General features: G+C 37.4%; 1 protein-coding gene across 1 annotated transcript in view; it reads left to right on the top strand.

Annotated features, from left to right (window-relative positions):
- CHN2 (chimerin 2) overlaps positions 1-24,111 on the top strand; it is a 163,557-nt gene that overhangs the window by 59,535 nt on the left and 79,911 nt on the right. Inside the window, exons 2-3 of the mRNA XM_017836115.1 lie at positions 8,268-8,306; positions 15,539-15,594. Of these exons, the coding sequence (XP_017691604.1) occupies positions 8,268-8,306; positions 15,539-15,594 (95 nt within the window). The remainder of the gene's footprint in view (positions 1-8,267; positions 8,307-15,538; positions 15,595-24,111) is intronic.

The raw sequence follows: 24,111 nt of genomic DNA, 5'->3' as shown, positions 1-24,111 counted from the left end.
TTGGACTTTGCTAAATCTTAATAAGTTTTCAGGGAATGTGCTGGCTCTATTGACACATAAACAGGTATCATGTCAATGTATGAGTGCATTTCTGGAACAGGGAATGTGCTGGCAATACTTCAACATAAATGTTCTAATTGAAATACTTCATGGTGATCATTTTAATGCCATTTTTTGTATTATTGTGGTTATTTCAGTCATATGCTTTTTCCTACAATGCCTGGACTGCTTTGCTGAGTCCAGGGATCATGGGCTAGAGGGTTGAGGGGTGGTGGGTGTTTTTTAGGATGCAGTAAGTGAGTGGAAATGCATTGCCACATCCTGCACAGTGATAAAATTATGGTAGCAGATCTATTCTCAGATATGCCAACTGATTATCTGGGTTTGATTTTTAGCCAGAACTAACTGGTCGTTAGGTAGAAGCTAACGACATGTAAAGTATACATGTGTAAGATAGGAGGTCTGATAATGGGAGGTGATTTAACTTATGTCATGTGTTTATTCCTACCAAAAAAATGTCCAGTCTCTCAATCAAGCAGAGCCCTGATTGTCCCATTATGATATCAGGATACCTCTGGTTTATAGAGTAAACATGTGAAAATGTGAAAATAACTGTTACATTTTAGTTACCTTGGCTTTAGTGTTAAAACAGAGAATGGTAACAATCATTCAGGTATAATTTTTAGTGACCAGATTAAATTTAATGGCAGCTAATAACTTAAACAGATTTTTTGACAATGAAAGATGAAAGACATAGTTTGTGATATTTTTTCATTGTCTGTCTTTCTAGTTTTTAGACACAAATCTTTAATGACTTGCATAAGGAAATTCTTCATTGTTGCTCTGTGAAAAAAAACATTTCAGAGCACTTAAAGCATGGAGGTTCTTAAAGGCCATCCAAGGGCAAATAAATACAGTGTGATTCACCATTAAAAAGGACCTACCTGTCAAAGATTAGGTAGTGTGAATACCTTTCTGCACTCTTAAATCTTACACATTTCCCAGGAAATATTTAAAGCATTGAGAATATTTTCTTCAGCTTACTTAGCTCCCTGTCAGGTTCTTGGATGTGCACTCTGGAAGAGCCTCTTTAATTCTATTTCTTGGGCCCTAAGAAAGACTAGTCTCCTAAAGAGAGTTCTAAAACCAGAACTGTACAAATACCTTTCCCTTTTACATTTCTGCTATTACTATTGAGAACCTTGATTATTCCTTCTCTCAATTTCCAAATTTTAAATTATATTTTCATCACTTTTAATTCACTTTAAACATGTGCAAAATAGAAAGGCAGATTTTTTAATTAAATGGGATACTGCTCCAATCTGGTGGTCATAGCTGGCTAAACACCACTCACTAACTGCAGAATGTGGCTCCTTAAGGTTTTGTTCTACAAATTTAGCTGTGGATTCAAAAATTCAAATCTCCTGTGATCTGTTGGAGTAGGTCCCTAATAATTCACTGACTTTGCAGTCATATTTTATTTGATGCTTGGTAACTCTTCTAAATTACTAAATTTACCTATTTGCATGATCTTTCATCTGGATTCTAGTAAAACAGAAATGTGCATTAAACAAAGTTAACCATAGACTGACCACCTGTTTATTAGTGGAAAGATACTGTTTTAAAATCTGAAGCAAAAGCAGGAGAGAGCACAATTTGGAATGACCCTGATTCGCAGAATGGGCTGAATGAGCTACCTTTACAGCAGTGGCTTCTAATAGCAAGTTTGTGGTAGGCAAAAGGAAAAGATTCAAAATAGCTGTCAATTTATATTGTGGTTATTAAAAGATTACTGTCTCAGTCTAATTGCTGTGCAAGGGAGAACTCCACCCCTTTTGTGAGCATTTTTTGACATTTAAATTACACGCTATCATTGATTTTTTACTTTTTTTTTTAAGAGAGAACAGCGCAGTGGGAAGCTCCCATCATCTGAATTAATACACCAATTATAAACTGTGTTGCAAGTAAACAATTTGATCATTTCTGTGCCTTACGCTGAAAGCTGAAGTGTCTCATTAAGACAAGAACTGAAGTCTCATTCCATATTTTAGCTGTCCATTTACTGATGATGAGAGAGTTCATTGATAAAGCTGGAAACTGCTCGCTCCTCCATGGGCAACTGTGTGTTCTGAATGAAACGTTAAACAGAGTTTTTGACATGCTGAAACGTTTCAACAGCTACATTGCTAATTATTAACTGCAACAGACTTAATTTTGCTCTTCAAAGGAGCAGTGACTTTTCAGGAGTTAAAAAGCAGGACTCATTTGAAAATACGATTATTTGCAACTTAAAAAATAAGAATGTTCCTTCTCAAAGTGTACTTAGATGTGCCTGCAAGGACAGTTACTGTATGTAAAGAAGTAATCATAATGTCCAAAGTGTATGCCAAATGACTGCAATCAAACATAGAAAAAAGTGCTAATTTAAAATAGTTTGCAAAATGACTGCAATGTGACATAGTTGTATATGTGCGTATATTAATTGGTGAGAGGGAAAAATAAATGAAAAGGACTAGCCATTAGGGGATCAGACAGGATGAAAATGAGCTTCTATAACTGATATTTTTAAGCACAGAGTGGAAATTAAATAATACAATGATGTTTTACATGCAAAGAAAGAACCGACTCTACCAAAGCAGCCCCTTATTACTCTTTCCCTTTAGTCTCCATCCACTAATATATGCCAAGGACTACCCAGCCAGAGAACAGCTTGGCAGAAAAGGACCTAGGGGTCCTGGTGGACACGAAGTTGAAAATGAGCCAGCAATGTATCCTTCCCTTAAGGAAGGCTGAATGGATCCTGGGCTGCATTAGGAAAATGATTGCCAGCAGGTCGAAGGAGAGGTGAATGTTCCCCTCTGCTCAGCACCAGGGAGGCCACACTTGGAGTGTTCTGTCCAGTGCTGGGTTTCTCAGTATGAGAGATGGAAATGCTGGAGAGATTCCTACAAAGGGCCACAAAGGCAATGAAAGACTGGAGGATCTCTCCTATGAGGAGAGGCTGAGAGAGCTGGGACTGTTCAGCCTGGAGCAGAGAAGGCTCAGAGGAATCTTATTAAAATGTATAAACATGTGAAGGGAGGATGCCAGGAGGACAAAGTCAGCTCTTTTCAGTGATGCCCAGTGACATTACCAGTGGCAGTGGGCACAAAAATGAAACACAGGAGGCTCTGTCAGAACATCAGGAAACACCTTTTCCCTGTAAGGGTGACTGAACACTGGCACAGGTTGCCCAGGGAAGTTGTGGGGTCTCCATCCTTAAAGATACTCAGAAGCTGTCTGAACATGGTTGTAGGTGGCCCTGCTTGAGAAGGGGGTTGAACCACATGACCTCCACAGGTACCTTTCAACCTGAAACATTCTGTGATTCTGTAATGGCCATCTGTGTTATAGTCAACTGAATAATAAAATTCTGTGTGTATGAAGAAAAACATTAAAAAAATATATGTGCAGGAAGAGTACAAACACTGTTCATCTTTCACAGAGCCTTTTACTCAACAGTTTTATGTTATTGGTCTATATATAATTACCTATATAAAAAGAAGAAAAATGTATTTAATAATATATGCTAACTTAATGTTTTGGAAACAAAGCAATAAATATGAAAGTGTACGTGGTAAACATGTAAAAAAACTCTTTATGGGAAATATACAAAGGGCATTAAAATACTAATAACTATTAGTCTTGATCCTATAATAACAAAGAAGATTAAAAAAATTAGCAACTAGAGTTGTTTATCCGGTGAATCATTTATCTGCACACTGCCAGTAAGCCAGTGGCTTCCAGATTGGCTCTTCTTCACACACAAGGGTCTTTCCTTGCACATGCAGGTCACAGTTTTAGAATTAGTTGTTACTGGAAAGGAAGTCCAAAATTCAGACAATGGTGGCAGAAAATCTAGTCTGAGAAAGTTCTTCCAAGGTGAACTTCAAAATGTTTTTTTTATAATCCTTTAGTAAGGAAAAGGCAAAAAAAAGAAAATCTTTACTCCTTTTTCATAGTGACTATAAAGAAATTAGCAAATGGTGACAGTTCCCATTTGGTAACTGTCCTGCTACTTGTCTGCATAACTCTTTACTGTCATAGGATTCATTAGTACTTTTTAGCATATCTAGAACTGGGCACGGCATATAGCTGCACTATGGATATTTGTTACTGTTCTATTTATGACCAGAAATGCCACTCAGAAATACTTGATTCGGTGACATAATTTGTGGTCTTCCCTGTAAAACAGAGTTTCCTGTTTCTAGTGCAATTACCAGTGGTGGTGATCAGAAGAATCAGTTTGAACTTAAGTCAGTTTCTTATTGGACCTGCTTTAGCTAAGTCGGTCCCAGTGCTGGTAGCACAAAACCACACGTGTCAGTATTACATCATCATCTTCAGAAAGTACAAGGAAGCAGTAAAAAGCAACTCGGTCATTCCAGTGTCTTTTACAACTACATCCAGAAAGGTGTCACTTTGGTACAGAGCCAGGCTCAGTGAAGAACAAGGGCTGAAGTCCATGGATAATTTTACTTACTATATAATTACTGTAAGCCCATTTCCCAGAAATTGCTTAAGAATGGCTCTGAGTAATGTATTAACCCTGTACTGCCCATTATTGGCAGTAACACTGTATTCTGTCTTCATGTTTCTTTGAAAAAAAATCTTATGTAGTTTTACTTTTTATCTGTCTGCTTAAAGCTTTGCCAACTTTTCAGTACTCCCTTTACTGTAGTCTTTCTACTCTTACTCAGCTTTAAGTGTTCCATCAGCTTTATAAAAGTATTTTATTCCTAAGATCCTTTTCATCCTCTCTACTCTGTGAAGAGTAAAGGAAATAAAGCGAAGAACTAACCTGTTTTTCCTTACTTTCCAATTCTACAGTATCATTTTTGGTTTGAAAATTTCTCCAGTATCTTTTCATATCAATTATGCATTATGAGAAACCTTCTGGTAGCTGTAATATTCCTCAAGAGTCAGCATTCAGCATTCCTTTTCCCTTTCTGTTTAGCATTCAACTAACTCTTAGTACTTTTTTAGGTCTAATAAATAATAACTTTCTCAACTGGTATGTTTCAAAGTTTTTAGCTAACAGTATTGCCTGTAATATTATTTGAGGAAGTCTCTCATGCTTTATTTCCAGTTCTAGTCTTTCCAGTGAGTACTCAGGTTTTCTGGTTTTGCCAACGTCATTTATGATACAGTTTTGATAAGACTCAAAATAATTTAAAGAAATACCTAATCTGGACATTCTATAACTCTTTTACAGTAAGTCTCTCTTTTACAGTGGGACTCAGAAAGGTGTGTCATAGCTGACCCTGGGACATTTTGTTGAGTTTTTCAGAACTGATTCTCATCTTGTGATCTGAGTTTCTCCTGTGACAACTGCTTTCAACCTTATCTGGCACAGTTTCTGAATCTAAACAAGAAGTCACTGTTGAAAATATGAAACTTTCAAGAAAACAGCAATAGAAGAGATCCTGTCTTATCATCTGAGAGCACCTCAGTGAATCCTTTTTCCAATGCTGCTAGTCCCAGTTCTGATAGGCATTATGATCAAAGTTCCTATCAGGAATATCATTTAATGAGAGATCAACACAGGGCATTTGTCATTTGTGCCAAATCTGATTGTTTGATTGATTGGTTCATTTTTGCTAAGTAGCTCAAAACCGAGGTGTGTTGTCCTTTCTAAGACCATTCCATGTGCAAAACTGAATGCAGAAGGTGTGTGAGTTGAGGTGTCAACTGACCACCCAAACTAGTATTGGCAAATTCTGTGAACCAGAACTGCTGTATTAAGTCTAGTGATAGACAAGGAGCAAGAGCTATGTGTAATAAGGACTAATAAAAAATAGCAGAACAGAATTTTCAAAAAGGGCAAATAGTAGTAATCCAGTCTGCTCAGGCAGGAGTTGCCTCATTTGACCTCTGACTTAAGAAGGGTTGAAGTTCAGTCTAATCTAGTCAACCAGGATGGGAGTGCTAAGACTTTATCATACAAGGATTAGAGTGTCTAAACAGGGGCCCAGGATCCTCCTTCCACAAAGGGAGCAAGAGGTTTCCTTCTGAGTCCCATTAAACCTCTCCCTGATCTTCAACTGTGGCCCTTGTCTCCAGGATGTATTTAAACTAATTGGTTTTTATTTCCCTACAAATGGTTGCCATCAAATGCATGATAGCTTGACAATAAACTCTGTTAATACTATCACCTCTATGGCATCCCTGTGATTTAGGGACGTGCTTTCAGCTGAAAGGGTCACAGAGGGTGTTGCAGTACCTTGTAAGGGTGAATGTGGAGCCAGTGACTTGTGGGTTTTCTCCGAGTGTACAATCCTTAAGAATTATTTTACCTATTGAGGAATGGTTCTTTCCACTCTTCCTGGGCTGACAGATTCATAACCATGACAAATCAAATGCAATCATTGGGAGTTTTGTTTTATGACTTATCTCCTGGACGATTGCTCTCCACCTAGGCTGCAGTGTTTCCTCACCATGTCTGTCTCAAGCTAATGAAGCACTTTACAGCCACTTGTAGATCAGCTTTCACTGTTGAATTTACTGTGCACTTTCTAATTAATTTGGAAGACTAAAGCAACAACTGATATTCACTGGTTTCTCATTGTTTCTCCCTCTGTTATTTCCTTATCTGAAGTCACAAGTATAGATAATAAGATATTTGCATTATCTCAATGTTTTTTCTATCTGAAAAATATAATAAGTGAAGAAGGAAATTCAGAAATTCTCTTGCAGTGGTGCAGAATTATGACAGAGGAACTTAATACACAATATTATGGTATTATGGTAAACTATATGTGAAGCAACAGATGTATAGGAAAAAAAAGAGTAATATATTACTATTATAATGTAAGAAGAGAAAAAATTACTCAGTTCTTGTATGAATAAATTTCAGTGGTCTCATGAATAGCTTCGTATAATTTAAAATACATATTCTGCATAATGAACTTGCAAGCTAATTACTCTTGGATTGCCACAGCAGAGTATAACTCTGTCGTCAGTCTGGGAGCGTTTTGAATTTTGCCAAAGTTGTGAGGTGGATATAGTTGAAACTGAGACCGAATGGGTTTTCCAATCGATATATCTACAAATTGCTGCAGGGTATTATTCCAGGGAATAACTGTGATCATTGCTAGATTTATCCTCTTTTAAAACAATAGAGTTAAAAATGGCAGATGGCAGTTAATGATTAACATTCCTAGTAAACAAACTTTTTGCAGGGTTATATTTAAAGTGGTTGTATGTATGTAAATAGACAAGGAGCATGAGCTATGCAACTATAATTGAATTATATTAGCATAACTTAAGGAGAAGTTCAGTAAATAACAAACACCTTAATTAGCTTGCACAGGATTGGGAGGTTAATGACATACCCTCCGTAAATGACTCTTCAAAGTGTTTGGCTACATGACAGTTCAGAGCCAAAGTAGTACCCGGTGCCCCACCCTCTGTGCTGGTGTATGGTAACTTCACTCTTACCACTCAAGCTTGGTCTCTGTTGTGATTTTGGAGGTTGCAGCAAATGGCTTTTTTGCAGAGGGCTGGAAACCCCCCTGTGGAGTGGGACCATACAATCCAGCTGTAAACTTGCTTGTGGAGTGGGCGCTAACAGAAGATACCAACTCTTCATGCCCCTTCAGTCAATAATGGCAATAATTGTCTGCTTATAATCACAGGCTTTGCAGTCTTTCCTTTTTCTATATTTTTCTCATTATTTTTGTTGATGCTATTTCTGGAAAATATGGCAATTGCATATTCCAGTGGGTTCAAGAAGTGTAATTGAATCTCATTGAAACTATCAGATCTGTGCATCGTAGTGCAGCCTGAGCTTGGCGTCTTTTTAGCTCAGATGTGTGTTGTTCATTGATACTCATTCTCAAATCTTACTAGTGGAGTTAGAAGCCTGATTGAAAACCAGTAGTGATTTCTCTGTTTATCATCCCAAATAAAGAAAATTAATTAGTTACCAATGTAGTTAATTATTTTAAAAATACTGGTGAGTCAGGAAACTATATGCAAATTAGTAAAAAAATTAATTTCTGTTACATTTGAGTAAGTTGGAAAAGCACATTGGATTCACAAGTGTTTGAAATTTATATTCTTCTCTCACATACGAAACTGTACTGTAAATAGGCCAGCATCTCTCTGGGGAAAGAAATGTGAATTTTGCTGACAAGTAGAGGTCTCTCAGCAGAAAAATACATGCTGACAGTTTGACTCAGTGGCCAATTGACTGATTTGTTTCCTCCTTTTTGTTTCTATTTTAGATGCTGAAGAATACCAGCCTCCAATATGGAAATCATACCGTAAGTATACAAGAAACTTGAATAATCTTAGTACCTTTACTGAGGTGTCAGTCACTGTTAAGTCTTTTCCCTGTCTTTGTTTAGAAGAAAGACATAAATGTACTAGGTGCTTGTAGAAATTAATGTATGGGACAGCAGCAAAACCTGAATCTTTTTGGATTTCCATGAAGCAAAGGCAGCAGGGTTATGTGTGCCAGACTCCCTGGGTCGCCTTACAAATGTGGAAATCCTGGGTTTCACGGTTTCTCTGCTGAGATTTTCAGGAAGGATTTCAGAGGTAGAGGTTAATGCTTCATGTGTTTACTAAAGGTCAGGCTTGAGTATACTTGTCTTTTTATATGGGTCACCAAATCACTTTAAGATAATAATATTTTTTGATCCTTAGCAATAGAAGCTGATTTTTGAAGTGATGGTTTAGAAGTTGGAGACAGCACTATCAGTTCTTTGAACCTTCCTGTCTGCCTTTAGAAAAATCATTTACATAGTGTGCAGTGCAGAAGTGCATATTTTATGCTCCCTTGCTTTGTTCCAAATGTATTTTCTAATAGAGTAGCACAGATCTAAGACAAAATATTGGCTTTTAAATCCCTTGTTAAAGATGGCCTTTAAATTTGATCTTTGTATTTTAAACCCTTACTGGAACTTTAATAAAAAATAAGTAGCTTTGGGTATAGAGGTTTGTTTTATTTTTTTGTTTTCAGATACAGAACTATCCTAAGTGTCTCTTTTATTGTGGCAACTCCAAATTCCGTACAGTGCCATTACCAAAATGGAACTACAAAAAGACAAGGATAATAGTAGTTACATGCATGTACATGTATAATTTTAAAGACTGTAATAAACTTGCTAACTTCACTTATATGCACATTAAACTACCTTCATGGCTTCAAAGACATCACCTCTGTTTTACCCGAGAATGACATTCTGCCCCAGAATGGACTCAGAGTTTTTCAACCAAAATTTGAATATCCCATTAAATTACAAAAATTGCTTTTTAGAACACTGTTTTCTAGAGACTTTGTTGTTGTTATTGTAATGTTTTGAATGTGTAAGAGAAACCTTCTAAAAAGTCAGCAAGAGTGTATCTGAGTTAGACCATTCATGCACACTTTGCTGAGTACTTAGAAAGAAGCAGACAGTTGAGTGATTTTTTTAAAAAAGAGGAACCTGGCTTACTCAAAATCAGTGAAAAAGCTCCCATTGACTCTGACAAGACCAGTATTTGAAATGACAGATGTTTCCTTGTTAGCAGGAAGTTTCTGTTAATTCAGGAAACAAGCATATACCTTCACTTACCTGCTCTTAGTTGGCCTAATGATGCAGCAGGCAGATCACTGCATGCAGTGAAAAAGTTTGGTTACTTTTACCTGATAGCTTACAAATAGTCCAAGAAAACATTTTTTTTTTAAATTTAAAAAAAAAAAATAATAATTAATTCATAGTCTATGAATATATTTCCTCTTCTGCTACATGAAGGATGTCAATATTGAGGTAATGACAAAGTCATGGCCTCAGCATCTGAACTCCATGCATGAATGACCTTGGAAGAAGTTACACAGCTCCGAAATGCAGAAAATAGTTTAAGGTTACAAAAATTTACTGCTGAGACTGCTTAGCTACTGATACACATTTTTCTTTGCAATGTTAGGTAGTGTATGCTTCTTTACTCAGCTAGAAAAATCCTAATCTGGTAAATTAATTATAGAGGTTATGTCTAGCAATAGTGTTCGTTTGTGATTCAATCCATTGTCCTGTCTCATCACAATTTTAACTTAGTGTATGAATTTCATGCTTAGTACTCTGTGTTTACTGCCAGTTTAACAATTAGTTTTGGTCTATTTTAGCTAGTAGCTTTTAAAGTCTGCTAACATATAGTAAGATACTTTTCATACAGTTTTGATTTCTATTTTAAGTCCTGCATAAATTTAGGTGCACTATGTTGCCTTTTATTGACATCATGATCAAGGGTTCAGTCCTTCTAGATTCTCAACAAAGGCAGATTTTCCTGTTTATGCCAAGTATTCAAATAAACAGTATTACACGTGTCCATGGACAAATGCTGATCAAAGTGGAACAGTTTTTAGAATTGAAGCCTTACTGTTTTGACATGCATAAGTTTGTATTCAGAGAAGATGAACCCTTCTAATCAGAAGATCCTCATCTGCTTATGAAGAATTGTTAGAATTTCACATAAATTTCACAGGTTATGAAGTTTTTCAGACTTTTCCTGATAGCCCTGGGACACAAAAAATAAAAGAAATGGCAAGAATAATTTTGTAATACCAGGAAGGGACTTGGGAAAAAAAATCTAGAAAGTTTCTAGCAGCCAGCAGGGTCTAGGCAGTGGGTTTGATTGCATTTATACCTGAGTAGCAAATCAACAAATAAATATCAGATAACTGATTTCTTTGTGTAGTCTGCTGTGTGTTAGGCGTATTATACAAAATAGCATTTTGCCTTTTTACTATCATTGAGTTAGTAAAGAAAGGAAGATAAGAATCATAGAATGTGGGTTGTAAGGGCTTCTGGGATGAGTTAATCCAGCTTCCCGCTCAGAGCATGTCTGTTGTCGGGTCTAGAGCAGAACAGCCACGACTTTACATAACAGTCCTGAAAACCTTCAGGGATTGAGCCTCTGCCATCTTTGTGGGTAACCTGCTCCAGTGCTGCACTGTCCTCTTAGAGCAGAGACAATGATCTTACCTGCTTCATGGGATGAGTAGGCAATTTGTTTGACCTTTGAAACAAGTAGCTGAAACATTGGTTTCCAGCTACAGCACGTATGTGCTTGAATTTTGAAGAGATATAAACCCACTCTTTTTCTCCTTTTACCACTGTTGAGATTGGCATGTGCTAAGTCAGTCATGTGTCAATGCCACTTCAATGTCTATTTGCATTATTTAAGATCAGTATGCTGGTGTGAAGCAGTGTGGCAAAGCCCAGAGCATCAGTTGATGCGATGCTTCAGCTCCTCGCGAAGTTTCTGTGCCTTCTGCCCTTCATCAAATAATAAGCACAGTGTCCGAGACTCATTTTTGTTAGAAATTAAGTCTTTGTTTCAGCCAAGCACTTAGGTTCCTAATTAAGCATGTGAGTAATCCTGCAGAAATAGGACAGCTCATATTGTTCAAGCTCGGCACATGGATAAATGCCTGACTGAGATGAGGCCGAGGAGGTAAAACTAAGGAACTCTGCGAAATATTCTCAGAAGAAGGCAGTATGTTTCCTTGCTGCTTTATAAAACCGATGATAGGAATTTTTCCTCTCTACTGGAGCATCACTGAACACTCATCATAGGTGAGTTAAAGGAGAAAGCTCGAGGTCCTGACACACTGCAGAATGAAAAAAAAAATGAAGAAATTGCTGATAGCCCTTCTTTCCTGGCAGAAGAGGAGTAAGTGTTATTTTTTGCATGTCAGCCCTTTGTTTCTTAGACAGATTGGATTTTGGAATTAGACAGTTCTTCCTAAAACATATTGTAGAATTTCCCTTATTCATCCCCTGAGACAACTCACACTGTAGCAGGAACAAAAGAGAGAAGGATATATTCTAACCAACTACTTTACATCTCAAAGAAATGTTCCTGTAAAAATTCAATAATAAATTAGAGTTTTGTTAACACTGTAAATTCGGACGTGATTATGATACTATGAATGCAGGCAAACTCTCTGAAGTCTGAAACTGATAAAGATGTTCAAGAGCCAATTAAAAGCTACAGCATTTTTCAGTAGCAGTGCTGCATTTTTGTCTAATATTTAGTGTGTATTGTTACTGTACATTTCATTTGCATCTGATGCTGAACAAAAAGCCACTCCTAGTCTGATGCTCTTCTCTGAGCAGTAATAATGCATTTTCTTTTTGCATGAAATTGATTTTTTATAAGATTCATTTTCTCAGGTCTAAGATAATAATGCATCATTATGTTCAAGTGTCATCTTTTTTATGATCACAGCGGGTTTGTCTGTAACCTGCCTGTCAGTTCTAAATGCTGGAAATAGACTGGGTCAGATGTTAATCACTGCTTACCGTTGTATTAAATAAGTGTGTTTTTCTATTATTTCAGTTAACCATATTCTTATACACTGGTTTCTGTTTTGAAATTTTCAGAGGTGGAGGTGGGAAAATGAGGCAGAAAGGCAAGGCTTGTTTGTCATTTGAGCAAGTAGATGGGCATGTACCTTCTGAATCTGACCATTCCCTGGACTGTGCCGGGGTCTCAGCAATGTCAGCTACAGTGTGAGTGCCCAGCACTTTGGAAAAAGTGTATAATGAAATCGGGCAGAGCTGCAGGATGTTCAGCACTTCTGAAAATGAGGTCACTTAATGAGGTGCCTGTGCTCATTGGAACTTAGCTGTAGGGCACATTTTTCTCAAGTCACCTTAGCCATAATATTGCACTTGTATTCAAAGCCCATTAGCAGGCTTTCACATAGCAATCATTCGAAGCAGAAACAGGAGAGACCCTTTCTAAAAGAGAACACAGCTTTTGGTGGGGTCATACTGGCTTTGCTCCCTAATACTTTAGTCTGTGAGATACTGCCTTTCCTTGTTTTCCACTTTTCTTACCTTCTTCACCCTTACATTGCTGTGTGTCTTTTTTGGGCATCCTTGGCAGCTGTGTGTCTGTCTGTCTCTTCTCTGTTGTTTGTCTCCCATTGAACTGCTTGGTGTCCCTTACCACGATGCCACTAGTGGTTCTCGGTTCTTTTCTCTGTTCCTGATCTGTCTTCTCTCCCTCCATCTAATGGTTCTCTATCTCTCTCCTCTTGTTGTTCCACTGGCTTGACTTTCTGTCAGCTTAATGCCTACCAATTTAAAGCTAATATGGCCAAATCTGAATTCTTTATGTTTCACAGGGAACCATTTCCCATTCATGACATTTTCTGTGATTACCACCATTCACAACCTCAGTCGTGCTTGGGCCATTTTCTCATCCTGCACACTTAGCATATAATTTATTATTATTTATTTGTATAGTAATAATCTTACCACATTTTCTTCTGATGTATTTCTAAATCAGATATATTTCTCAGTCCATATTATTGTGCAGATTAATTACCCATGTCTCTCTGAGAATGACAGCAACCTTTTCCAATCTATTCAAAATACAGTTGTTAAGAGGATTTGTCTTCCTTGCACTGATTCATCCCACTACATCCAATCATCATCCAGTTTTTTGTGTTTGCTTTCAAGTCTTTCATGTACCTGTTCTTTCCTGTTAATCATTCCTTCCTTTGTTTTGTAAAATGCCGACTCTTCTCCCCACCATTGCTTCTCCAGAGTTATCAGCCTCAGAGATTCTTTTGGTTATTTTAGAGACCTCTTTGCTTTTTTCGTTTCTTATAAATGCAGCACATCACAAGATGGGCTTCCTATGTGATCTTCAGACCAACTTGTTTTGCACCACTGCTAACAAATTTTCTTAGAAACAGAATATGCTGTGTCAGTTAATGTTTAACAGATTAGATTATTGAAAATAGGATTTTTATGAAGTATTATTTTTCAGTTAAAATTTAAATGAATTAATTGGGGAAATAGATAATTAAATGAGAAGCAATCATATTCTTGCAATGTTTTGAATCCTTAGAGTTCTTCCTCTCCATTGAAAATGTATGTGGGAAACGAAAAGTTCCTATTTTTTTACTATCTTTAGTATTAAGCATAACTAACTTGCTGAATCAGTGGTTATGCTGATTTCAGACATTCAGAAATTAACTCTAAAATTGGGCTCCAGAATAATCAGAGTTTTAAAACATTATCTGTGATTTTTGAACAAAATTTTCATGCTTTCTTTGACAGTTCATTTGGATACACAAATCATTTGGTCACAAAAGAGTAGAAGTAAGTCCTTAAATCTTAGTTACATAACTGCAAGAGGTAAGAAAGACCAGAAGTTATCTTGTGCAAAAGTAGTGGAAGTTCTGACAGTGCTGAATGATGCAGGGTGTATCCAAAACCTGAGTACAAACTCAGAGCTAGATCACATCCATATGCATTATAAGTGATAGAGAATATAAGAAGTCATGAACTCTCTGTGCCCCTCTAAGGAACCAGGGATAAAGCTTGGGTTGGGAAAAGAAGAGGTTGTGGGTTTTTGCACTTTGACATGAGCAGAAGGCAGAAGCCCTCAAAGCTTTACCATCCCCTGTGTGGCAAACTTGGGTGCAGGCTGAAGGACTTCCCCACTTTCCAGATTTCATCACTTCTAGCCCCATTTAAAGAGAAGGTGCACAAGGTGCGAAAAAGTGCTGAGGGCTAACACCTACTATTTCCATTCACTTTCTGCAACAGGGCTTCTGTGTTTATCAAACCCACAGGCATTTCTATTCCTCCCATAATCTACCACCTTTCAGGGCATAATTCTGAGCTTCACTACCATCATGAAGAAAATCATCCTAGAAACTCAGTCTTTTAAAAAAATTCATAGACACAACATGATCTTTCCAAATACAAGAAGGTCAGCATACAGAAGGCCTTTCTCAAGGGAGGGAATCTAAACCTCTGGGATTTTTACTGGAGTTACAGAGAGACAGTCTGTCTGTGCTGGAATTGATTACTGTCATTGCATGTCAGCTTCTTCTCACGACTCTGGAGTGGAAGGGAGGGAGAGGATCTCATTAAATACATGCAGTGAAGAGGCTGGGGCCAGGCAGCAACTACCTCTAGCCTCAGGTCTCTCTCCTCCAGCCCTCAGAAGATTTGCAAAATTGATCCAGGGCCATTTGAATAGGACATAATGGCTCTGAAAGGAATGTTTGCTTGCTCTTCAGTAATTGCCAGCAAATTTTGAAATAAATAATGAGATTGTGATGAGCCCTTTCTAAGGTACTGAACTTTTTCTAGGCCTATCCAAAAAACTACTGGTGCTACTGGTAAGCAATCTGTTCTTGGGTTGTTGCAACACAGTATATGCAAAAGTGGGATTTTATCCTGAGATACATCTAATAATTGGTATCTCTTTCTCGCTAGTCTTCCCTAGTATAAAAATGTAAAAAACAGTACAAAAGGAGATAATACTTCTAAAAGTTAAAGCATTGGTCACTTTAGTTAGTTTGCAGGTCAACAACCAATTTTCATATAAATTACTTAGACACACTGAAATAACTCATTTTGCTGTCATATTCTTTACATTTGCATTTTTCTCTGCAGCCCCCGGCTAAAAAGACTCATCTGAATAAAAGTTTGTGTATGTTGCCATCTTTTAATGATCTGTACATTTTTGTGTTTGACAGTGTATCAATTGCAACAAGAGGCACCACGTCCCAAGAGAATCATCTGTCCTCGGGAGGTCAGTTTTTTTGCTCTGCCTAGTTATATCTGATGAATTGTCAGCAGCATATGACTACCAAAAAATCTTTTGTGCAGTCTGTGGGTAATATTTGCTTTAATTTTTCTGTGCCATTGTTTTATATAATCATTTTTCTTAAGGTTGATTAATTAAAGCAAATTAATATCTGCTAATTAGGCATGGCAACCTCATTCTATCACTAGAAGCACCTTCATTAGAAAAATGCTTATTAATCATTGCTTAATGTGCTTTTCTGTATATTACCTGAAGTTTTACGTTTCCTTGTCTAAATGAAGGTGTATTTTTCTTCCTGAATCTGCATAATAACATCTGTGTGATATGTTTCACCATGATACATGTAGCTTCAGTTTGTTGAATGCCAAGTATTATGTTCAAGTTAAAATACTGAAGTGATACCCAGAGAGCTCTGTTCTGTCACAGAAACTTTAAAGGTTGTAGGATATTTAGAAATCTGCAGTGCTGCAGGTTTGGCTGAGTTATCCCCCTATTTTCTTTTGCTGTATTTCTTCCATTTCTACTGACTTTTATATGTCCGTTCCTCAACCTGCATGGCAAAATAGTAATGGAACACATATGTAGATGTCTCTGCTCAATCAATAAGACTGTGATAGCCTTATCTTCTATAATGTCAGGGACAAATTTTGTGCAAATAGACACGTAATACTAGTAACAGAAATACTAAATGCATGAAGTGATTGCACAAGGTATAAAAGATGATGTGCAAGAAGACAGAAACTGCGGCTCATGGCCTGATATGTAGTTGTACTCCCAAACATCATCCTGAGCTCTGTCCTGCTTCCCACACTGTGTACCCATGAAAGCAGAGTCCTGGCATCTGTCAAATTTTAAGGTACTGTCTCAAAACACTTGTGTGGGGCAGGAGGTTTTGTATCAAGGCACAGGTACTTGCCTCGGTTTGTGAAGAAAATCCATTGCAAAGCCAGGAATTGAGTACAGTTTTCCTGAGTCCACCCAGTGCCTTAACTAAAAGGCCATTGCATTTTTCTCTCAAGTGCCATTTTACCAGTTTGAGGGCAGGGAGAGCAGGGTCTTGGCCTCAGACTGGAAGTCTTCAAGCCCTGTCAGTTTGGGATGGTCTCAAAACATATACACAGGATGCTAAGAAGGGCAAGTAAAACACCAGAGTGGGTGAACCCTCATGTCATTCTTTCTCCCTGTCAAAGACAAGGCTTGGGGAGATGGAGCACATGCTAGTCCTGTGGGACTTCAGTGCATGTGTGCTGAAGGATTTTATCGAGACCTTGCTCTCTGAAATCCTCATGCAATCCAAAAGACAGTTAGTTCACTGTGGCTGGTATTCTTTGAAGGAGAGGACATAGTTGAAAATAGTTAAGATAAAAAATTTATTTATTTCCAGCATGGCCTTAGAGGAGTTTCTCTCTTTTTGTGAGACAATATTTTATTTATCTATTTTATATTGGAACTACTTTGAGGAAGAACTTACTTTTAGAAAATCTGATTAATAAGCACTGAATGATTAGGAAACCATGTTTGCAATTTAAACTCATCTTTTTGGGGCTACAAGTTAAGCTGAATAAGTTTAATCCAAAATTTATTGCACTAACTCAAAGCATTTTCTAGTTTACCTCCATGAGTGAAAATTTAAATCAAGGTAAAATAGTCTGTTGAAGTGGAATAGCAATTGTATTCTTGTTCTAGGAACTAGATTATCTGCACAAGTGGATTAAATGTGCAGCTGTGAACTCTTTACTGGTGTGCTGTATTGAACTTATTTCCTTGAACTCAAGAACATATTACATACAACTGAAGTTATATATGTATGAAGTTTTGCCTGATGCTTAAAGACCATATACATATTTAGTGCCTATTCAGGTCACTTCCAAAGATTTGCAGAAAGAAGCTAAGATCATGTTAATTAAATTAATACATCATTGACAAAGCAGTACATATCATCATGGCTAGGCTTCACGAACGAAGATTTGGGAAAGGCTCTATCCACATTTGTTACAAGCACGCTGGTGGCTAATAAGGCCAGTACGAGATAGACATGTCCGATTACAAAAGGCACAGCAGAAAGACTCCTTAGGTGGTATGTTCTGCAAGACACGGTTCTTTCTGCGTTGTCTTTTCTCCTCAAGAGTGATCCTGCTTTCTCAAAAGCATCAGCAGCATTATAGATGGTGTGTCTCCAGACCTCCCGATTGGAGCCAGAGCAGACCAGTTATGGTGATCAATATGGCCAAGGCTGAGATGTTGTTTCAGGGAGTCCTTGTATCTTCTCTTCAGGGCTCCTCTCTTGCGGCAGCCGGTGGCAAGTTCACCATAAAGCAAGATCTTAGGGAGGTGGTGGTCCTTCATCCTTGAGACGTGTCCTGCCCAACACAGCTGTGTTCTCAGTAACATTGCCTCAATACTTGTGACTGCTGCTTGTTCTAGAACAGATGTATTGGTCACATAATCTGACCAGTGGATGTTTAGGATTGTACGGAGACAGCGTTGATGGAAGCGTTCTAGTAGTCGCAGGTGGTGGCGGTAGATGACCCATGATTCAGAACCATATAAAAGAGTAGACAGCACAGTGGCTCTGTAAACACTGATCTTTGTACTTTTCTTCAAGTGTTTATTACGCCATACTCTTTTATGGAGTTTTCCGAAAGCATTATCATTGACAAAGCAGTACATAACAAAATAAATAAAAAACATCTGTTTCACATGATCTATGTTTGGTTCTGACTAATGAACCATTTTTAGTGGCTCACTTCATAGACTGCAGAGTTCTATTTTGAGTTGGTTTGATTTTGTTTTTAATTTAGTTAAACAGCTGAAAATGCAGAGACTTTATTTAAGGGTAGGTATATAAAGCAGTATGAATTCCCACAACTGCGATCTTTCATTCTTGTTACTTGGACTTTGAATCTTTGTGTAGCTCAACTGTATGTGTTCACAGACTGATTGCTGGAAACACAGATTCTCTGAATCAAGGGCCATAAAACCACTAAAACACTGCTGATGTGCTTTACTTTTACATATAGTTGGAGAAGTGGGGCAGATGGGGTGTCCTGATACCTAGATTGGTCCTTGTAGTTCATATTATTGGTTTATTAGAAAGCAGAACTACATAGTGGTTTCATAGAGCATCGCAGATTATTTTAGAGAGAGAATTCATCACTATGTTCCTATGGCACCTATTAGCTTTTTTTTAGCACACAGGGTGTAAGAAGGGTGTTTTGGGGTTGTTTTCTTGATTCTAGTTTGACTTCAGTGTGATCTGATGACTGTGTAGGCTTGCTTCACTGAAGATGATGTCTTACTAATCCTGAATTTGTCAGTTACATAGAAAGATCTCAAAATCTAATTTTGTGTTGTGTGTGAAAATATATTAATTAGAAATATGGTAGTTATTTAGTATGCAACATGATGCTCATCCAACATCTGGAGAGCAGGTGTCAGTGGGATATGTGACTGACAGGAAAGATTTGTCTCTCTATGCGCATATCATAGGAACTGGACCTTGTTGAGAGTGTTCACTTGTTTAATTTAGTATTCAAACTGCTTCAGACAAATCTAAAAATTGCAAATAATTTGAAATCCTTCATGCCTATGGGACAATGCCTTTCATTCACAGTTGCTAAATTCTACACTGTTTGCAGGGGAGTTGAAGCATCTGCTGCAAACAAAATCTGTGACATCAACAGATAAACAAGTGTTGGAGGTTGTTTTTTTTCTCTCACCACTTGGCATTTTCATCATGCCTCCATCTTTTCCATTGCCATCTTTCAATTCTCTGCATTCATTTGCTCTTCCATTACCTCTCCATAGTCACAGGGGGTTTAGCCTCAGATCTCTGCCCTTCTATCTAATTTGTGTGGATTTCTTGATTAAGTATACTGTGGAGACAGAAATCCTGATATGCAAACCACCAGACTAAAAGCTGGGACTGTAAATAAACATGAACACTTATATCTTTTATTTACATTTATATATTTGTGTCTTTTAGCTTTGCTATGATGATTTTCCTTCTTTTTGCTTGCATAAATATCTTGTCTAGCAAAAGCAGGTTGTTCCTGCAATGGGAATATATTGAATTAACTGTTTTGGCTTCAGGTATCTAATGTCTTTTAATTAATCACCACTGGTAGTGGGACTAATACAAAAATCCTACCTTCCCAATAACATTGGATTTCTGCCAATATTCTCATTTGTAACCATATTTCTTCCAGCAGTGTTTTAATGATTTATCTTTTAAGTAGAAAAAGTTCCATTTAAAAGCACAGTTCCAGTGGAGGAGTAGCTTTTAAATATTGAGCAAATTTGATAATAGGCACCAAAGAATCAGATTTGTGTTGTAAGAAAGTCATATTATGAAGCATCTTTTAGGGTTTATTCTACAGAAATGCTGATGAAAAATTATATTCTCAGAAAATAACTCAAGCTTTCAACTTCCTTATTTTATTCAAAAGGAACATTTTAAATAATTCTTCATTTTAAGAAATATTTCAGGAGTAGATTATTCAAAGTTAAAATATATTTTGAAGAAATGGAGCCTTTAACAAAGTAAAAGAATTACGAAAGGATGGGGACATCACTCTGGACTATATCTGATTAAACAACAGGCACATTATAAATTTTCTTCAAAGAGGGAATGAATCTTACCCATGAGTTTTTGGATTATTTGTGTAGAAATATTCATACCTGTGAATGCTATTTCCATTCTGTTCCAAGAAAGCCTTAATTGCTGACGGCAATTTTTAAGGCTGCGAATTTGTCTGCATTAGACCTTCCACGCTTCTAACAATGCCTTGGCCAAGCCAGTGTCAGCAACATTGAGAAACTCATCTAAATTTCCCTAGTGTAGGCAAAGCCTTAGAGCCCTAACTTATATTATTATGTAGAAAAATGTCAGTTAATTGCCTTCCTCATCATTCTGAATTCTAAATAGGTTATGTCAGAAGCGGTAGAAATTATTGTCTCTGCCTTTAAAACATAAAAATTATGGTTTCTTGACTGAAAGCAAATATGATTACAAAAGGGAGACTTCTCTGACGAAAGAAATCCCTTTTTCTTTTTGCTTAAATAATTATAAGAGACTAAAATAATGGTGACTGTACTGCTGAGGGTTTTTTCACTCAAACCATCCAGAGGGTCTGGAACTCTTTTGACCCTCTGGATATCCATTACCTAGATTTATCAAAACAAGAGTGTACATAGTGGCATTTCATAGAACATAACTGTTGAAATGGTCACTAGCAGGTTTGTAATGCTATTGCCATCTCGTCCATTACTAGCTGCAAATACACAGACTTATTGCACAGTTCCCAAACTGAACTGCTGCAATTTACTCTTTATTCAGTTATCATCAAAGTCTCTCCTGAAGCATGGGATTCAAGTTAAGAACATTGCAATTAGAAGTGGATAGTTTAAACAATAGCAATATTAAAAATACTGGTTAAAAAGCTTATGACTAGGTAAGCTTGAGCAAGGTTGTTAAGATTCAGCCTTAGTAAAATGTTTGCATAGTATATCTGACTGGATAATAAGTCTTTAATCATTGCAATAAGTTTTCCATTAATTCCCTTATTCTGCTCACTTAGTGACCTTTACAAGTGGAATATTTCCTCTTTCTCTCTACCTTCATCTTTCTAAGAACAATGTCTATACTGTGGTGAAGTACCAGAGAGCTGTAATAGGGCATTAAAATTAGCCATAAAATTGGTGGTAAATAACGGGAGCAAATGGGAATTTTCATGGCACTTGTTCAAATCACTCTACTGCAAAAGTCAGACACTGCTATGAGGTGTCTCTTACTGCCAAGTCATGAGAGCTTATCTGAGATAATTCAGAATATTATGTTATCTTTCCCTTAGAAAGAAACCTCAGAACACACACAGTGACACACCAAGAGACCCTATTAGCTAGCAATTAAGTGAAAATGAGCAGAATTGTGCTGAAAACTATTTTCATTAATGGAAATGTTTGCACATGTAAGACTTAATGGAGCCCATATTTTCAAATTCTTATAATATTGCTGATGCTTTAATTGTGTTTTCATAAACCTCTTTATGATAGAAACAAAAAGATACAAGGAGGACACAGCAGTAGTCTGTGGATTGCAAATGAAGTTAAGAGCAATTTTGAATAGACATTGACAGAAAGAGGAAAATTCTTCAGCTGAAATTCATAGCAAATATAGAAAGCCTGGTTGCATTGGTAGTGGCTCAGAGCAGTTGAAAGCCAGGAAGGCTGTTCAGCTAAAGTGGTGCAGGGGACCCATGGACTGAATGTCAAAAGTTATTGTATCCAGCAGCCCTCGAAACTGGCTATATGCAGGTTTTCCTATATAAATTTAAAATATGGGTTTACACCCAAGGTCATTTTTCTGTAGTATCTCCGCAGTGAATTTCGTCCTGCAAAATGCCTGCGGTTTGCAGCAGTGGAGGAAAGAAAGAAAGGAAGATGGAATATTGCTTGCCCAAAATTCCCTTGTATTTATCACATCAGAGAAATTTGCTGGTGTTTTTTTCCAAGGCGCTTTATTGACTGACAGGAAAGCTCATCTCTCCTAGAGTCCATGAGTCTTGCAGTCTCACTCTGCTGCAATAGTAAGATGGTGGAGCACTCAGATGAAGCCACATCATTCTCATTTTAACAGTCCATTGACTACTGAACGGAGGAGAAAGCTTTCTAATTATTCTGCAGATGTGATAGTAAATATTTCATTTATGTAGTTACAGCTAAACAAAACTAGAAGAGGTTTGTCTGTTTCACTTGAATGTCCTCAGGTTTGATTTACTAATGTTCTAGGTTATGATTTGCAAATTAGACGAGTGTTGATCAGAGGAATATGGTATGAACCAGTCAGTGCGCTTATTGATCACTGTGAAATGGAAAAGTTAAAACCATCTTTTTGGAAGACATGATGGCAAGCTCTGACTATTTTTGATACCGTTTGATTAGCACAAACTGTAGGTAGCTGTCTTTAAGGACTGATGAACTTGCTAATTATTCCTGTGGATTTGCTTAAAATCTTTGCAAAGTTTCACCCTCCCTTCCATCTCTCTTTGGAAGTGGGTGATGTGTGTGCTTGTCATTTTGCTATTTCCCTAGTTTTTTATTTCCCTTTATCCTTGTTTAATATCACTCTCTTCATCTAGTTTTTTTTTTATTTAGACATGGTGTTGAATGTAAGCAGTTTTCAAGCCAAAATAAATGAAAGCCTATTTCATATCTCCACCTAGATAAAGTTTATCTATAAGCCTATGTGTAGGTGAAAATGCTAAGTGCTTGTACAGATTTACATACCCGTTCAACATCGGGCTAGTGTTCATCATATCTGGTTAAATAATATGTAGAAAGGGCTCTGGATGTCTCTGCTCTCTTTATGTCTGGTATCTTTTTTCAAGTTTCAAGATGAGGAATTGTTGTGGTTTAACCCCAGCCAACAGCTGAGCACCACTCAGTCACTTCCCCACCAGCACGATCAGGAAGAGAATCGGAGGGGTAAAAGCCTGAAAATTCATATGTTGAGATCCAGACAGTTTAACAGAGAAAGCAGAAGCTATGCACACAAACAAAGCAAAACAAGGAATTTGTTCACTGCTTCCCATGGGCAGGCAGGTGTTCATCCATCTCGAGGAGAGCAAGGCCCCATCACACGTAAGAAGACAAACACCATCACTCCAAATGTCCCTCCCTTCCTCCTTCCTCCCCCCAGCTTTATATGTTGAGCATGATGTCATATGGTATGGAATATCCCTTTGGTCAGTTTGGGTAGCTTGTCCCAGCTGTGTCTCCTCCCAACCTCCCATGCACCCTGAACTTCCTCACCAGCATGGCAGTACAGAAAGCAGAAAAGGCCTTGGCTCTGTGTAAGCCCTGCTCAGCAATAACAAAAGCATCTCTATACTATCAGCCCTGTGTTCAGCACAAATCCAAAACACAGCTCCATACTAGCCATTGCAGAGAAAATTACCTCTACTCCAGCCAGAAACAGCAAAGGAACACAGAGTATTGAGCACATGATTAATTTGTATTTCCTAATATGAATAAATATAGAAACTTTACATATCTCTCTGTCGTCCTTCACATACTTCCTGTACATGCATGTATATAGCTACACACACAGAATGGTCAAATCAGCCAACTACACACATCTTTTTGGAATTGTGGACTGTTGTGGCATGTGTCATAGGAATGTTTTAGTGCTTCTCAGTTGTTACAGAAGAATTCAGAGCATTAATGTGGCTTACTGCATTTATCTGCTGCTGGGGATATTTTTCCTCCTATTTAAATGACTCAACACATCATTCTTGAAAAAAAAGGAGCACAGTTTAAATGTTATATTCAAATTTTTCACTTGCATTCAGAGTAACATCGATATTCCTTTTACATTTAATGATGCCCTTACTGCATGAATGGAGGCTGCATAACAAAACAGATGACTCCCACTTTTGCTGTTGAAATTGTTTGAACCTGACCCTGCCTCCTCCAACTATTTAGCAGCAGGCTTCTTGATTA

This window comes from Lepidothrix coronata, unplaced genomic scaffold (assembly GCF_001604755.1).
Source record: "Lepidothrix coronata isolate B3197 unplaced genomic scaffold, Lepidothrix_coronata-1.0 Scaffold270, whole genome shotgun sequence".
NCBI classification, from domain to species: domain Eukaryota; kingdom Metazoa; phylum Chordata; class Aves; order Passeriformes; family Pipridae; genus Lepidothrix; species Lepidothrix coronata.
Note: the sequence above shows the minus strand (reverse complement) of the source record. Positions and strands in the feature narration are given on the sequence as shown.